At 41.3% G+C, this 18,246-nt stretch overlaps 2 protein-coding genes across 2 annotated transcripts; both read right to left on the reverse strand.

Annotated features, from left to right (window-relative positions):
- Nucleotides 1-141: 141 nt before the first annotated feature.
- LOC137294553 (uncharacterized) lies at nt 142-6,455 on the reverse strand. Its single transcript, XM_067825596.1, has 3 exons — nt 6,195-6,455; nt 3,788-3,946; nt 142-3,097 (listed from the first exon to the last, which is right to left on the reverse strand). Exons 1-3 carry the CDS (start codon nt 6,379-6,381, stop codon nt 2,910-2,912), a joined length of 534 nt encoding a protein of 177 aa, XP_067681697.1. The 5' UTR covers nt 6,382-6,455; the 3' UTR covers nt 142-2,909.
- Nucleotides 6,456-12,790: 6,335 nt separating this feature from the next.
- Nucleotides 12,791-18,246, reverse strand: LOC137294700 (epithelial membrane protein 1-like). The gene is made up of 4 exons (XM_067825775.1): nt 17,904-18,246; nt 16,624-16,779; nt 15,484-15,680; nt 12,791-13,451 (listed from the first exon to the last, which is right to left on the reverse strand). Exons 1-4 carry the CDS (start codon nt 18,094-18,096, stop codon nt 13,260-13,262), a joined length of 738 nt encoding a protein of 245 aa, XP_067681876.1. The 5' UTR covers nt 18,097-18,246; the 3' UTR covers nt 12,791-13,259.

The raw sequence follows: 18,246 nt of genomic DNA on the forward strand, positions 1-18,246 counted from the left end.
ACTCTGAATCTTTACTGTCTAATTATGAAAACGACGAGGTCACTATTGTTTCTAGTTCAGATGAATAAATTAGTGGAAAGGAATCATGCTATTGCATAAGCAATACGTTTATATCAAGTGGAAGATATAATATCCTTAGTCGCTTCTTATCAACGATGTCTGGCGTTTCAAATGAGACGACATTGAAATCATGCATAGTCGTTTATTTGCTTATCATCAGCACAAGGAGTAACAAGCATCACAACAATTCTCAACAGTTCCCGTATCTCGGTCAGGGTAAGAAGTTCCATTTATTGATTCCTGATTTTATTTATTTGTATCCTGTTTTCTGAATACAGAAACAAATCTAACATGGACTCATTTCATACAGACACAGTTAGACAAAGAACTACACAGAAGCATTCTATTGTATCTGAATAAGCTTAAATGCTTCAAGAATTTACTATAATATGACCCCCTATGTCTGTCTTTAGTATAGATTATTTGTAGGGCGTGTGTTCGTAATGAATAGTGAGATATGACCACCTTTTGAGGACATTGCAACTTTGAACATCAAGGTAAGGGTTTGTATAAGATTGTATTATTGTATTCAGCGGATTTCTGGTCGCCTTTCATTTTTTATTGTCTTTTGTACCGTGTGATGTGTGTACAATTTTCACATAAGCTTAAACAAGGAGGAAAGCTCATGAGTACAACATTAAATTTAATTGTATTTTCCCCTTTGTTACGGTTGTTTTGGTGGCTAAGGAAATTAGATAACTCTATAACAATCAAATAAAATAAATTTACTTTTAAACATAATTCTGCAAACCAAATTATCAGGTAAGATGTACTGTACTGAGTTAGTGGGTGGTTTTAGATTAATACGAAAGTCCCAGACAACTTCGTATGAAATGGAATGCCCGTATACTGAGCTGAGTATCGATATTTCGTTTTACTTTCGATTTTGAAAAGGGTGCACCGTGAGACGGAAAATGTGGGGTGTTCCCTGAAATGTATAGATGTATTCGTGTCAGCTGTAGAATTAATCTATGCAGTCAGTCGCATACCAGCCATTCCCACACTCACGGGCACATGTTTCATACGTCAGTTGTTACATACCTATCACGTCCGTCCAGTAACTGTATGTAGTGAATGGGTTTAAATGCCGCTTTGAACAGTTTCCCGTTATATCGCGGCGTGTAACCTTCAGAGCTTGGGAGTAAAACTTGAGGTGATGCAAACACCACTTTGATGAAACCCACAAACGCGGGTGTGGTGCAGAAAAACCTCGACTGGACATAATCGGGTCGAACCGAACCAGCGACCATAGGCGTCTGAGGCTTCTCCCACTGGACACGGCTCAGAAGAGGGCTTCAGGCGAATGATCTTGCCCATAGATGTAATGAGGAGCCCGGTTTACAAATTCCTGTTATAACCTCCTCTGTTTCCATACTCCAATATGAAGTAAGTAGGGTGCCAAATGGTTTAATTCGTCCGAGCCAATTGTTCTTTGTTTTAATATATTACCAGTTGTTCATTTATTTATGACAGCAGTATGCTATGATGTACTGATACATATATTGATGTATTTTAATATGGAGTTGTTGGCGATTCACTGTATTCAAACAAATATTAAACACACGGTTAATACCCCTTGTAATACCACAGGTTTGTTGTCATATACAGAAATGGGTATAGTTGGAATTTAGAATAGCATTTCTTCATCACTCATTAACACTGAAAAGGCATTGGTGAAAAACAGCCATACAATTCGTATCTTTGGAAGAATGGTATAGTCAGTACATCTCCCAAATGCCCGTGTGAGTGGACTAGTATCGCGAGATCAGCCTTGAGTTAGTTCGCTCAGGCGAAGGTGACGACTAACTATGAGTCGGAAGAATTAAACTCTACTGTCGTTTGGCGTATTGGAGTATAGTCTACATTTCATTTTCATTTCACATGACCACTTGTAATAAGGTGTTTGACAAATGGTCTTGTATGAAAATGAAAATATTCTCACATCGAGGAGATCGAGGAAGGCGATATTGCTATACGAACGCAGGCACGCACGGACGCACGGACGCACACACGCGTACGTACAAAGTACTGTATGGTAACGCGCACGCACAAACACACACACACACACACAATCACACGCTCTTCGCATTGCACACCTGGCATTGCACGGACGCACATACAGACATACACTGGTAATGTTAATTTTTACTGGGCCCATTGATGTAAAAACATTATCATTTAGTACTAGTATTACATGCATATATCGACATTTCAAAATGTGTACCAAGCTTCTCTTGTTTAGAGTTAAGATTGCAGTTTAGGGACGGACCGACTTGCGCCAAAGTTTCACACAGCGTCTCACCCAAATTTCTGACCAGTTCTTTCACAAAAGCTAAATTAATGTAGTGTGTTTCAGGCGACTTAAACAGTTCTCATCTAATATGTCTGTTAGTATTTGGTTACATTTCTTTTGTTTCTTGGTGTACTTATGTCATACCTCCATATACGTATTAAATGGTAGAAGTATAGTTAAGTGTATATGTGTTTGCGATGTCAGATACGCATATTTACTATCAACAGTATTTCAGTTATTTATTCTATCAAATTTGAATTGAAAAAAAATATGCACATAATGTAATGCCTCAGCATATCACATTAGTCCGAGGAAGCGCACAATGCATCGTTACACACTGGATCGGCCGTAACGTCCTCGGCATCATTACCAGCCTTCAGTTTTAATCCCCCATTTATTAGGTTCCTACATTTTAGGATGTAAACCAATTTCCAGTTTGAATGTGATAATAAATTTCAATTTTCCCGAAAATATCTTAGCATGAGCTACATAAGAGTTGAGTATAGGTAAAGACATGTATAGATGTATGGTCTTTTTGACATTAACGCTGTATGCTCTATTCTACTGTGTCCTCGTCGTCATGTTTCCAATCTCTGTCCACGGAGACGCTGAAGAGGATGCCGGACACGAGGTAGAGTGCCCCCGCAGCCAGAGTCAACCAGAAGGCGAAGAAGAAACTGACCGTGGCGTCCAGGATCTTCGCTTGAACTCCGTATAAGGTCAGCCCTGAGACCAGCAGAATAGCTTCAAAAATAAAGAGTTAGACGTGAATTTGTGACAGTTCGTCCCTAATCCTCTAAAACACCAAATAGAAAAGAAAATGATAATTTATCATGAAATGCTTTTAATATGATTTTTTATCTGCACAAATAAAATCGTGAGGGATTAACCTTCACTGGACAGAAGAGTGAGTATTGTGTGTTTGTATTGAGAGTATTTCACCCTCTTCCCAAGAGGAAGATGTTCATTGTGAAGATCTACTGCAGAGGACAAAACACCTTTAGAATGGTTGAATCCCTTACCGGTCAGAGGGGCATGTATAGTGAGAAAGAACACAAGGGTATGTATAGTGACTTGGATCATGGGCGGGAAGGGACAGCAGGGCATGTATTTTTTTAGAGAAGGATAGGCTTCCTTACCGACCAGAAGAGCATGTATAGTAAGAAGGAATATAAGGGCATGTATAGTAAGAAGGAATATAAGGGCATGTTTAGTGAGAAGTGTAAAAGGGCAAGTATAGTTAAAGGATCGACTCCCTTACCGACCACAAGGGCATGTATAGTGAGAAGGATCGACTCCCTTACCGACCACAAGGGCATGTATAGTGAGAAGAGTAGACTAGATGACCGACTAGAATGGAATATATGGCGAAAAAGGATCGACTCCCTTACCGGCCAGAAGGGCATGTATAGTGAGAAGGATCGACTCCCTTACCGGCCAGAAGGGCATGTATAGTGAGAAGGATCCCACAGGCGTTGAAGCAGTTGAACAGACAGGCAGAGCACATAATAGAGAGAGCGACGATTACGCCCAGGAAGGCCAGACCAAACCCGATTGACTGCAGTATCTGATTAGCAATGAACCAATCTGAACCTGTGAACATTGAAAACGAACATGTCAGTTGTGTGCTGCATGCGCAGCTTCTACAAAAGACGTGTTGACGTTGCTTATATACAACGATACTGAAAGTCCTTTTTGGACATAATTATTATATTATCCGACAAACATACCTATTGGTCTATAGAATCAAGCAATGCATTTATATCTTGCATAACATCATTTATATCAGTGACCCGAGTGTCTATAATTATACGTCTTCGTCATTTAAAAATCTAACTTATTTTTTCTTTTTAGTTAATGGCGATATACACGCAAAATAATCATAATTAATTACATTATAATTCCTATAATTAAATATGTCAATATAATAAAACCCTTCCCTACCGTCCAGTAAATAGATGAATGGGTGGATGACTGTATGATTAGATGAATGAATCAATCAATAACAAATAACGCAAAAGCAGAGCATGGTAACACATTATAACAGAGAGATTCTTTGATGGGATCGTCAGCAATAAGAAAATGTGATACGTCATCAAATGCAATAATGTAGAACACGATCAGAGGAACGGAATAGTTTCCAAAAAGGGGGCGTGACCTAAGTCTTTTAGGCGTACGGAAAGTTATTCTAAAAACTTATTTTAGTATCAAGTTAAATGGCGGTGATGAAATACAAATCTGTCATTGTTTGCTTGAACGACACAGTTTCACGCGCATATCTGAACACCACCACCCCATCAACCCCTAACCATCCCCGTCTCTGGTGTTGATCTGAACGTCACTGTCACATGTTTACCTGCTCGTCACCATGACGAGTGTTGACATCACTGAAAAGTTTGCCGTCGCTGACAAGTGGCAATACAATCTAGCGACCGTGGCAATAGCTGCTATATGCGTGTGGTGAATTAGACTGTGGACTGTTGTGTATTTCAACATAATTTCATTTTTTTCAGTCAGTTCTCCCAGCCCAACTTAACGCAAACGCGTCTTTAATGTACAACCAATCACCGGATGGTTTTATGTGCAGACGTGACTGGACTATTGCCGTCCCTGGCGTTGTATTAAGAGGCTTATTTTTACTGTCATCTTTCAGATGCTGTTTTCTATTTGTGTACGTTATATTTCATATTGTTGACAGATTTGAATTCTTTAATATAATTTTGTCAATTAGAAGATTCAGATTGATATATTTCATTCATAACTGATGCTAACATGTATATGCAATAAATTCACAACCTTCCGAAATGAAACATGATGGTAACATAGAAATGTTTTAAAGTTGACCAGTAAATCAGCAACACTCCATCTCTATTGCTGGCCTATAAATAATCGATCTTTAAACAACAAACTAGTGACACACATCATGAACATTGATCTACGTAATTACAATAGCATGCCATGCATTAACCAAATCACCGAGCCTCGCATCCCGACCTCATTACTAATCCCGAAGGTTTCAGTGAGTAAATTTGCGTTTGACTGTATGGGGAAATAGTATTATTTATTCTTTTATAACAAAACTTCATGAAAACCCTAAGGTAATCCACTAGTGAGACATGGAGTTTGGTTGTGTGCGTGCCTGCATGTGCTGTGCAGTGTGGTGATGCTGCTCAGGGGCTATGTAGGATTAAAGCTGAACCTGACAATCGCTCCAGCCACACCGACATTACATCAAGCAGGATATCGAACTTGATAACACAAAATTGATTTTGACCAGCGTACGGGAACCAGCTGTTACCGAAATCGTTGTAGAGCCCTGTAGACCATTTAAACCCTTAAGAAGATAATCGGGTCCATTTAGAGATTCGAACCCATACCGACAGTTCTGAGTACCTAAGTGATTCCTATATTCCTTTATCTGCGTCCTTTATCGAGTTGATCAGAACGTGGGGCCACTTGCACAAAGCGTTATTAGTGCTAAGATGACACCTCCCATATTTTAACAAAGATGGTCGTAACGCTCAGTTGCTTTGTGCAACTTGGCCTGCCCTAGGCCCTGTTTCACACAACGAACTGTCGTAACTCTTCGTAAACGTATAAGATGGGATATACATTAGTGAAATGTACAACACAACTTTAGCGCTACGAGTGTCGTAAGTCTATGGTAAGGGACCGGAGTTACGAACACGTTAGCACTAAGGTCACGTTGCGGTTAATATATGTTGTATCGTTTGTAAGAAAGTACCTTACGAAAGAAAGTAAAATCTTAGTTTGACTCGGCATGTCCAAGTTTCAATATTTTCTCTACCGTTTTTTTCTTTATTGTCAAAACTGCACTTACTTGACAAGGGATTGAAAACTGTTCCTTCGCAAACTCCATTGCTGCAGATCTGCCACAACCCTTCGACATCCGGAGATCTGTTCGACCAAAATGGCGAAGCAAATCCAATGGCATTGACGATGACGCCAAGGAAGAGTATGAGAGAAGCGACTTTGAACAACCGGGAGCATCCCACCAGGCACCCCATCTTGCTTATCGTTCCGTTAACGTCTAGCTACAGTTGATATGATTAATTACCACTATTGTCATTACTAAAACGGATAGGTTTAGTTCTAAGTGCAGAGTCAAAGCAATAGTGGGTGATTATTTATTAGACACAGCACAACCATAAGGTCACATGACACAGACATTCGTTTTCATTGGTCGTAGTATCTGAGCATCCAAATACATGACTGAACTATGAAACGTTATGGTCATGCGTGTCACGAATGAACAGTCAGCGAAAATGATTTATTCTTCACAGGTTACTTCAAAACAGACCCACCCAGCTTCAGCTCCACTGTAATAGGTATTATTGTCGTGCCAAGTGTGCAAGGAAGGTGGATGCCATTCATAATGCACTGGACAGCGATGAGATCTAAATGGTATGAATATTAACAAATTTCTCGGCATCAAGAAAAAAAGCCTGATAAATGCAAGACCTGGTTACATTTTGGAAATAACACCATACTCCTTGAGTGGGCATCACGGTAGCATTTCCTCTGTGCACATCTAGTTAGTCCCTGACCACCCGGACACCTGGTGTTATTATCGAGTTGAGGAAATCGTGTATTTAGTGGGTAGGGGTTTCTGTATAGTGCTACTTCAGAAACCGGACTGAGTGGTTATGGCTCCTCCCATAACCGGTTCATACCGGTTCCTCCCGATCTTATTTCTAATTTTGTCAGCAACACACCGCTGCTCATGAATTTTACCAAAGTTGTAAACGTCTGAGATCGGGCTTTCCTCCCGTACCAAGCTGACATGCCGTGATGTAACAGTAATCCTTCTCAAAGCGATGTTAAATCCAACTCACTCACTCATGGATCCGTGAAGATCTGGGTTACAGTTGGTGTTCCGATGCTTGAACATTACAAACAGTTGTGTAGATAATACGAGGTGTTAGTGCTGTATAGCAGTTAGATAAGTGCATATTCCTGGAATATTGCAAACAATTGTATCGATAATACTACATGTCGGTGGTGTGTCAGATAGATTTATTCTCCTGTGACACTGCTAAGAGTTGTGCAGATACTACTATATGTCGGTGCTATGCAAGGTCAGCTCATTGTCTTGCTACACCAAAACCAGTTGTACAGATAATGGTACATGTTGCTTTTGTGGGGGCAGGATGTCTTTGTGGATTACAAAAATACACCCCACTTACCATGAGCTGTTGAGCAAAACCTTCATTTGGATTTATACAAAATCTGCGTTGCTGGACATAGACAAAGGCATCTCTGAAACAATTAAGGATGATGGTGAGATGAACATAGAAGCCTCAACTCCGCCTGATTGACTAGAATGTTTTCCTCAAACAACCTATACAGGTATATGTTGCCATAAAGCTCCACTATACTATGGATGTATCTATGGCGCGATGAATTTATTGCCTTCCTTGGCTGGCTTTTATCCAATCAGGTGTCTACCCGGCTGGGAAGTTAAACATACCAATCACAACTCACTTTCGCTTTTTAAATTATCTAACCGATTAAACTTGACAACACAAATGATTCAGAGATACTCTGGAAGAGGTAGACTGTGTTCGTGCATATAAAGTTTCGGACCTGTCAATTTGTCAGTTCTATTTCCCCAAAATCTGAGAACAAACCTTCGCAGCAGCGACCGATATCTTTGTTAACACTTGGAAGCTTGGTTGTAACAGTGGCTTAGCTGTAGATGCATCAAGGGTTTGGTGGAGATGTGCTGAAACGTATACTCTGGAGTTATCGAGGATGTGTCAGAAGCAGATACTGTACTTACTATGTACAGCAAAAGCTGTGGTCGTAGCAAACTCGACCCGTGAAGATCCCGGGGCAGAATAGGCCTTCAGCAACCCATGCTTGCCTTAAAAGGCGACTAAGCTTGACGTAAGAGGCAACTAACGGGATCAGGTGGTCAGACTTGCTGACTTGGTTGACACATGTCATCGTATCCGAAATACGTAGATCGATGCTCATGTTGTTGATCACTTGATTGTCTGGTCCAGGATCGATTACTCACAGACCGCCGCCATATAGCTGTAATATGTTGAGTGCGGAGGTACTCAACACCTTTCCAACCAACAAACTACGCACACATGTATAAAAATACATTTTCACAAATATTTGTGTCCTTTTGAAACAAATACTAGTCATGGTTTGGTGGCTTCACGTGTAAATCAGAGTAATAAGATCTTCAAAGAACATACTTTAACATAAAGTAACATTCTATTTATTGCATCTGTTAACTAATCATTCTACCTCACATACATGCATTTAAAGAAGGTACCAATTCAATTTAATCGTCTGAGAGCGAACCAACTATTATTTCGATTCATGATTCGATAACATATTCAGGAGTTATATGTATATTTTGCCAAGCAGAGCAACTGGCACCTGTCGGTTCAACTCAGTAGATTTGTGTACCAAACACTTCCGGCACCAATATTGGGCGAAATTATTGCGGGGTATTGGCGTCGGGCTTAAATTCAAAAACTTTTTTCTGAATGATATGTTCATTTCAGAGGCTAGCTATGCAAGTGCGTCTACATACAGGTGCAAAACATATCTTGTGGCAAAGTCCCCAGGATGAGATTGTAGAGAGTGAATTGACACTGATCCCTGCTAACACTGAGCACTTCAGAAACTCTCTTTACACCCATCAGAAATCTCTGCGCCAATCCCATCGATGTAAACTGGTCGATACAGTCCAGAGATAATGGATGCATTAAGTATTGCTATTCTGCTGATACCGATTCTCTTTGGGGATCTTGACAGAAGACTCCCACATTTATGTCGAAAGATCTGAACGCGAACTGCAGTTTCATTGCTCTGACTTTGTATGCAGTATATGTATACTAGTACATAGTTTCCCCTGATATTTAAACGCCATTTAAGCATCTTTTTTTCCAATTTTAGGAACTGGGAATTTAGGGACATCTCTACACATGGCAAAAAGTATAGCAACACCTACAGCAGTTCAGATACATACCACGATACCTTTTGCAATGGCAGATTTTAACAAATTCTGTGCTCATATTCCCACTATCATTGAGATATTGCTATCCAAGCAGAGTCCACAACATGCTCCCGCCTGTGTTTATGTATTACAACCAATGATAGACAGTGTTCGAAAAAAAAAGTGAACCTACACTATCCTACCAGTGGCACTGTCGCACAAACACATGCAAAGGCAAATTACTTGCACTTGTTTATTTGAATGTAAGGTGAAAATAGAAAAGTAGAATTGCATCGGATATGTTATTGTCACGCAAGAGGTTTAGTTGATGTTTGAATGTCAGTTACCTTAATATGTCAGTTGACGTAAAGGGTTGACATGTGTGTGACAGACACGTAAATGTGGCATGCACATGGTCGTGACATGAGTGAGCTTTACTGTTGATCTGTGTATGACAATCATGCAAGTATTACAGATGACATACATGCATGTAACCACTGACATGATGGTTAGGTTTGACGTCAGAGGTACAGTTGAAGTGAGTGTGAGACTTGATGTGATTGTTCAGTTGACGTCAGAGGTACAGTTGAAGTGAGTGTGAGGCTTGATGTGATTGTTACTGTTGACGTCAGAATTATAGCTGACGTGATTGCTAAAGTGATATTAGGATTATAGTTAACGCGATTGTTTGACGTGAGTTTGAAGCTGGCGTGTGCATGACAGTCGTATGTATTATTTTTGATGTAAATGCGTTGATGTTATGTAGCAATTCTCGTAAGTGTGGTGGGTATGACAGTCATGGAATATTGTTATGACAGTCATGGAATATTGTTATGACAGTCGCTCTTCAGTATGAAGCACGTTTGGTTGTTGATGAAATTTTTATCAGTTAGGAATGTGTGACAGTTATACCTTTACGTAAGTCTAACGGTTCCCCGGAGGTGTATAGCTGAATAAATCTAACAGTTGATTTATTGTTGTTGTTTTTTCCATTTTTATTGATGTTATTAGAACCCACGAATCCGTTGGTACATGACCAGATCCTGTCCACATGAATATGTGCAAACACCTGGTTGCGGGTACAGCAACGTGCAGTGAACTTGGACAAAGTACTGTGCCTTTGTGTCCGAGTCCACCCACTTATGGTACTTCGTTAGAATTGGAGACCTACAATAAACTAGGTGCACCTAGTGGCAACAACAGTTGTATACTCCCCTGGGAGCTGAGATTGATAATACGATGTGATGTTGAGAGACGTAGAGTGGCAGTTGATGTGAGTCTGAGAGACGTAGAATGACAGTTGATGTTAGTATGGCAAACGTACGTTGACGTAGATGTACCAGTTGACGTGAGTCTGAGAGACGTAGAGTGCCATTTGACGTGAGTATGAGAGACGTAAGAGTGCCAGTTGATGTGAGTCTGAGAGACGTAAGAGTGCCATTTGACGTGGGTATGACAGACGTAAGAGTGACAGTTGACGTGAGTATGAGAGACGTAAGAGTGACAGTTGATGTGAGTATGAGAGACGCAAGAGTGACAGTTGACGTGTGTCTGAGAGACGTAAGAGTGACAGTTGATGTAAGTATGAGAGACGTAAGAGTGACAGTTGACGTGTGTCTGAGAAACGTAAGAGTGACAGTTGACGTGAGTATGAGAGACGTAAGAGTGACAGTTGACGTGGGTATGACAGACGTAAGAGTGACAGTTGACGTGAGTATGAGAGACGTAAGAGTGACAGTTGACGTGTGTCTGAGAGACGTAAGAGTGACAGTTGATGTAAGTATGAGAGACGTAAGAGTGACAGTTGACGTGTGTCTGAGAAACGTAAGAGTGACAGTTGACGTGAGTATGAGAGACGTAAGAGCGACAGTAGATGTGAGTATGAGAGACGTAAGAGTGACAGTTGGTGCAAGTATGAGAGACGTGAGAGTGACAGTTGGTGTAAGTATGAGAGACGCAAGAGTGACAGTAGATGTGAGTATGAGAGACGTAAGAGTGACAGTTGGTGTAAGTATGAGAGACGTAAGAGTGACAGTGGATGTGAGTATGAGAGACGTAAGAGTGACAGTGGATGTGAGTATGAGAGACGTAAGAGTGACAGTGGATGTGAGTATGAGAGACGTAAGAGTGACAGTGGATGTGAGTATGAGAGACGTAAGAGTGACAGTTGGTGTAAGTATGAGAGACGTAAGAGTGCCATTTGACGTGTGTCTGAGAGACGTAAGAGTGACAGTTGACGTGAGTATGAGAGACGTAAGAGTGACAGTGGATGTGAGTATGAGAGACGTAGAGTGGCAGTGGATGTGAGTATGAGAGACGTAAGAGTGACAGTGGATGTGAGTATGAGAGACGTAAGAGTGACAGTGGATGTGAGTATGAGAGACGTAGGAGTGCCATTTGACGTGAGTATGAGAGACGTAAGAGTGACAGTTGACGTGTGTCTGAGAGACGTAAGAGTGACAGTGGATGTGAGTATGAGAGACGTAAGAGTGACAGTGGATGTGAGTATGAGAGACGTAAGAGTGACAGTGGATGTGAGTCTGAGAGACGTAAGAGTGACAGTTGGTGTAAGTATGAGAGACGTAAGAGTGACAGTTGACGTGTGTCTGAGAAACGTTAAAGTGACAGTTGACGTGTGTCTGAGAGACGTAAGAGTGACAGTTGACGTGTGTCTGAGAGACGTAAGAGTGACAGTTGATGTGAGTATGAGAGACGTAAGAGTGACAGTTGGTGTAAGTATGAGAGACGTAAGAGTGACAGTTGACGTGTGTCTGAGAGACGTAAGAGTGACAGTTGATGTGAGTATGAGAGACGTAAGAGTGACAGTGGATGTGAGTATGAGAGACGTAAGAGTGACAGTGGATGTGAGTATGAGAGACGTAAGAGTGACAGTGGATGTGAGTATGAGAGACGTAGGAGTGACAGTTGGTGTGAGTATGAGAGACGTAAGAGTGCCATTTGACGTGAGTATGAGAGACGTAAGAGTGACAGTTGACGTGTGTCTGAGAGACGTAGAGTGCCATTTGACGTGAGTATGACAGACATAGAGTGACAGTTGACGTGAGTCTGAGAGACGTAAGAGTGACAGAGTATGAGAGAGGTACGTGGACGTAGATGTGACATATATGACGTGAGTATGTGATAGGTATGACAGTTACAGACAACTGAAATATCACAGCTAAGTGTTTACGAGGTTATAAATGTAGTAGTGCCAACGTTTGGCACTGATCTATGTGACTGTTCAATGTTTCGGTGGTCTGGCAGTTGATAGGTCTACAGTTGTCGCACGTGTTAAGTGTGATGGTCGTGACTGTCTGACGGTAACGCAGCCGTCAAATGTGAAAGGACGTACAGTGACAGTCGTCAAGCGTGGTGGCGTTACTGTGTAACAGTCGTCAGATGTAAATGTCGTAATGTTTAGGTGCATATTTATGTTCTGGAATAATGACAGAGCTCAATATCGTTCTTGCAATTTATTTATCATCTAACAAATAATGGCATACAGGCAAAGTATATATGCAAAAATGGTATATACTGATCTCTGATCTAACCAACATTTCTTGATTTTTAATAAAAACGTTTTCTGTGGACATCATCACAGCTCGGTAATGCTCCGTGAATAACCACTTGGTGTCCTCCATCAGAGATCAAGTTCAGGTCCATACACACAAGTCCTTAATGCCCACAGAAACGGATTGGTAAACAAATTTTAAAGATCGAAGGATAGTATTCCGAAAGAAAAAAAGGTTCAATTTGAGAGTGTCCTAAGTGTGACAAATTGCATATGTTGACAAATTTCGATATAACTGCCATAAATGCGAAGATGTTGGTTGGGTTGTTCAGCTAATGATGTCTGAAATACCCTTCATAAATGTGTATGGTGTGCCTGACTGTGTTATAGGGTAGCTGGTTCGACTGACTGGTCGATTAAACAACGTTGTTGACGACGTTGCTGACGACGTTGGGGCTGACTACCTCATCGGGGCTGACTCCGACACTGGGGCTGACTCTGACATTGGCGCCCGCAGACCGTGACGTGGATGCTTCTTCCTCATTCATGGCTGCTTCCCCTTCGACATCTGCAGCTTCACCGTTCTCGGCGTCTCCATCACCCTGGCCCTGGAAAATGAAAACCGTTTGAGGGAGAAAATGTTGTTTTCATTCATTTTATCAATTTTCCAGTCAAAGGACACCAGCCTTAACGATCCAACGCCATATTCAACCCCATCGTCATAATATGCACTTGTTCAGTTTGCCCCATTCCAGCCAGAAACCTGTGATGGTAGGTTCGGATCCAGATTCACATTGTCGATTGTTTCTAGCTTTCTTCTTGTATCCAACTGATACGCCCTGTTTTAACTGAGATACTGTTACCTCAAACCAGCTTATACACATGTTCATGTTAAACTGTGGATGTAATGAATGACCAGAAACCTAAACTGAGGGCAAAGTAGAGTTTATCGACTAACGTTCCTGGTAAAAGTGTATTTGTATTGCGCTTTTCCATGCCTAGATATTATGCTCAAAGCCCACTGAGGATTGATCAGAAGAAAGCTTGGAGGAAAAGCGGGTTTTGATAAGAGATGGCAATAGCATTCAACTTGCCATTCAACTTTCATTCTCACACCAACTACAAAACTCAAGACTAAAACAAAAGCAATGTTTAAATGAAAAAAACTCCAGTTTGAAATAAAGTCACAACAGACACTTTGAAAAGCATGTACAAAATTAATAAACCACAACAATTACTGTTATATACAGAAAACAGAGACAGAATACACCTTTCATATTTGCATGTTGCTGGATGCAGTCACTTCAGACACATAATACAATGAATTTTAAGTTTGTGCTGAGTTTAAAGATAGTATGGCGATTCGGCAATATTCAGACATACAAGTCGATGTATATCGTGGCCTGTTTGATGTATCGTACATCGGGATATACGGCAATGGGAAACCTTGCATTTATTTATCGTATCGGTGACCCTTGATTGATGCATCGATGCGTATCGATGAATCGTCACACCACTAGTGTTGACAGATGTTTTGAAGGTAGATCAGGCTTGACATTGGCGGGTATCATGGGGGAGATTGTTCCATGCACTGTTTGTAGTGCGTATGAACTTAATAAATGGAAATTGTTGCTAAATTGATAAGTCTGTCTTTCCATAACCCATTCCCTGAATAGTTTTGAAAATGTAATTTTTGGACGGGAATTGTGTTTACAAGAAGTGACCCGTGAAGATCCTAGTTAGAATTGTTCTTCAGCAAGAGGCGACTAACGGGATCGGGAGGTGAGGGTGGCCGACTTGATTGACACTGTCATGTCATCAATCTCAACTGCGTACATCGATGCAAATGCTGTTGATCACTGGATTGTCTGGTCCAGACTCGACTACTTACAGATCGCCGCCATATAGCTGGAAGATTGCAGGGTGCGACACAAAACTAAACTCACACACTCAAGAAGCATGTTTGAAGTGTTGGTTAAAAGAACAATATTCTTTTTGAAAAGAAATTGTCGCAAAATGATATCTTTTGAATTGAAATGAAACAAAAAGGGAATACTAGCCTAGAATGTTTACTTTCGTAAGAATGAAAGGGTTTATTTTCCAAAGCTATGTTTTATCTGAAGTGATATTGAATATTGCGGTTTGAAATGGATTTATGGTATCTCATTCGAGACTTTTTGAATCCATAGCAAAATAGCATCTTACGCTCTTTCTATTAATAAAATGACCCTTCCTGGTACTAGACAGTGTCCTCCACAATTTGCAACAAGGTGAATGTTATTTTACGACTCAGTATATGAATACAACCTGTAATGGAATCAGGGGCAGGTAATAACATGGGTGATCACATACTGAAACCACTGAAACCATCCAATATCCATTACACTGTTCACAAGACAGACGGAGCGGTCTGGTAGCTCAGTGGCTAAAGCGCTCGCTCGTCACACTGAAAACCCGGGTGTAGTTCTCACGTGGGTACAATGAGTAAAGCCCATTTCGGGTGTCCCCCGCCGTGATGTTGCTGTATACTGAGCTACCTAACACTAACCTCATCCACTCAGTCTAGCACACTACCCGAGCCCATGTTGTTGTGAGGTGTCACCCAAAGGATACAGCCATCTTTTTGATGAAGATACTTACCTCTTCCGTCTCCCTGTCCTTGTTCACTTTGTGGTCAATATCTGCGGCCAGCATGAGAGCCAAGATGAAGTACCCGAAGATGGAGATGACCGACAGGATGTAGGCGAAGCCCACCTCGAACCCTTGACCAAACAAATCCTCGAACAGCACACTGGCCCGCACTCCATACACCGTCACACCGATCAGGATGAACACAGCTGCAGATAGACATACACTGATAGGTTTCCAAGGTCGACGAGAGCTTATGAGTGTAGACTATGTACAAGGGTATCTTTCACTGAAAGATTGACTTTTGGGAACCAGTTAAAGTGAAGATCACAATTCTGGTCTAACGACTTCTACTTCGAAGCATGCTTCATATTTCAGAATACGTCACGTACTGTGATGTAGACTAGTAGTCACTTGTCACACCGAAGACCCGGGTTCGATACCCCACATAAATTCAGTGTGAAACTATTTCTGATATTGCTGGAATATTGCTAAAAGCGAAGTACAATCTGTCTCACCGATCTTACAGCATACCTTGGTTGATGGAGACCTATTCTAAACTAAAATCCCTTGAGGTAGTTCGTCATCTAAACCTGAACTGTCCTCTTTGGTTTCACAAATGCTGGCGACTTGCTCGACTACGAGTTATTCTCCTTTGATATTCTCATAACATGTAACCTTGAACACTCTCATTAGAACTGATCTGTAACACCCCGTGCTTGTCGTAAGAGGCCACTAACGGGATCGGGTGGCCAGGCTCGATCACTTGACTCACACATGTCATCGGTTCCCAGTAGCTTAGATCTATGCACAAGCTGTTGATCGCTGAATTCTCTGGTCCAGACTGAATTACTTACAGACCACCACCATATAGTAGGAATATTTCTGAGTGGGGCGTAAACCTTACCTCACTCTCATAAAACATGATTCATGAAGAACCAGGCTAGAACTTATATTGAGCTGCCGATGTGGTAAAAGGCGACAAATGAGGTGTTCATGCTGTCGATCACTGGAATTTCTTGTCCGTATACGATTATTTACAGTGAGCGCGGCTTTAAAGAAAGAAACAAACAGTCTCTGATATAACTAATAGCCACGATGGAACAACACGGCGTTGATCCACTCCCTCACTCACAGTAGTGCGTGCCTTACCTGTGGCTACAGCAAACGTTAGCGTGGCAATGATGAGAGGTACAGAGCGGGCCATTGATGCAGCAAACAGCAACACCAGCGTCAGGACGACAGTGACCACGGCAGTGATGAAGGAGACAATCATCACACCCTGCACTGCCTTGAACCAATCTTGGGCTGGAACACATCATTGTACATAAATACGTTATTTCATTCTTCCTGTGGTTAATTCCATCAGGAATTTACTTCCATCCTTTCGCAATGTGTTTCTGTCCTGATTCCACATATTTTGGCAGAACCCGAAACACTGACTACTTTTTCCCTTTCCTTCCACACAATCGAAACGGCTAAATAACGCAACAGAATGTCTATGTGAGGGTAGAAAGAAATAAATGAAATCGTAAATGATGTTGATGATGATGATGTTGATGATTATGAGGAGGAGGAGAAGGAGAAGGAATGTGGTGTTGGTATCAAGACAGTATTACATGCGTTATGTCAATGTGTATCACACAACAGACAACTGTTTCCGCTAGTTACATCTTAAATCTTTTGGTGCAGGGCCTCCTTTCATAAAGCACCAAGGTGATTGTAAGTCGCGAAGGTAACTTTGGTGCAATGTTAAAGAATGGGAGTTGAGGATAACTTTAGGTTATTCGTGAAAGGAGCCCCTATTTTCAGTTTCTTTTGCTGACGGTCAATTTCAGTGCAAGGAGAACCCAAGCTGGTTGGAAACAATTTAGGACATGAATCCACATTCTTTGATTTTTTTATATTCAAAGCCGATGACAAACTCGTGGTAATAAGTATTATATAAGAATAGTCTCTTCACTGAAATACCCAACGGTCGCCACTGCATCGGTAATTTGGTAACTGTGTCAATCATTTGGCGAATATGTATTCTCGCAACCGTAATCATATAGTCATGGTTTCCAAATGTTATCATGTTCCAAATAGTAACTACCCTTCGTGCATATTGCGTGTAGGCGCAATTCCTGAATTTGACACATCAGTGACGACGCATATGTCCCAATTTTAGCTTTAACAGTATTGTGTCGTGTCTATTCACGTGATCAGGTGACTTTAATTTTTTTAAACTACCAGTGAGTCACAAACCCACGATTCCACAAGCATCAGTCCAACAAAGGACATGGTTTTAACATGTGTTGTGAACAGTCAATTTTCTCGTTCATACTGGGTATCATGTACTCTCATTGATAAAATAACGTTTTGCCTTTCATCAACGTGGCAAATGCATCTGGCCATGGAAATCCGAAAAGGAAACACCCAATAAAACTTACTCTGCAGCAGGGGAGACGAGGCCGTTGATAGACATATTCCGGCTTGACAAGCTTCCCAAAGACCTTCATTTGAGTTGAACCTCTGACTCCAGAAGGGCGAGGCAAATCCAATCAGATGAAAGATAAGAGCTATGAAAAGTACAAGGGCAGACACCTTCAGAAGTTTGGAGGTCTTTCCACAACATTTGTTCATGGTTGCTTGGTTGTTTTTGCCGACGCTGGTGCTAAATGTTCCTGTTCTTCCAGGCTTCTTTTACGCTCTTTCTTCTGCTCAGTGATGATGGTAAGCGCTGGTCTGGTCGACCATAACACTGTCGGAGGGAGTGACTAACGGCCTGTAAAC

The sequence above is a fragment of the Haliotis asinina genome, chromosome 8 (assembly GCF_037392515.1).
Source record: "Haliotis asinina isolate JCU_RB_2024 chromosome 8, JCU_Hal_asi_v2, whole genome shotgun sequence".
In the NCBI taxonomy this organism is placed as follows: domain Eukaryota; kingdom Metazoa; phylum Mollusca; class Gastropoda; order Lepetellida; family Haliotidae; genus Haliotis; species Haliotis asinina.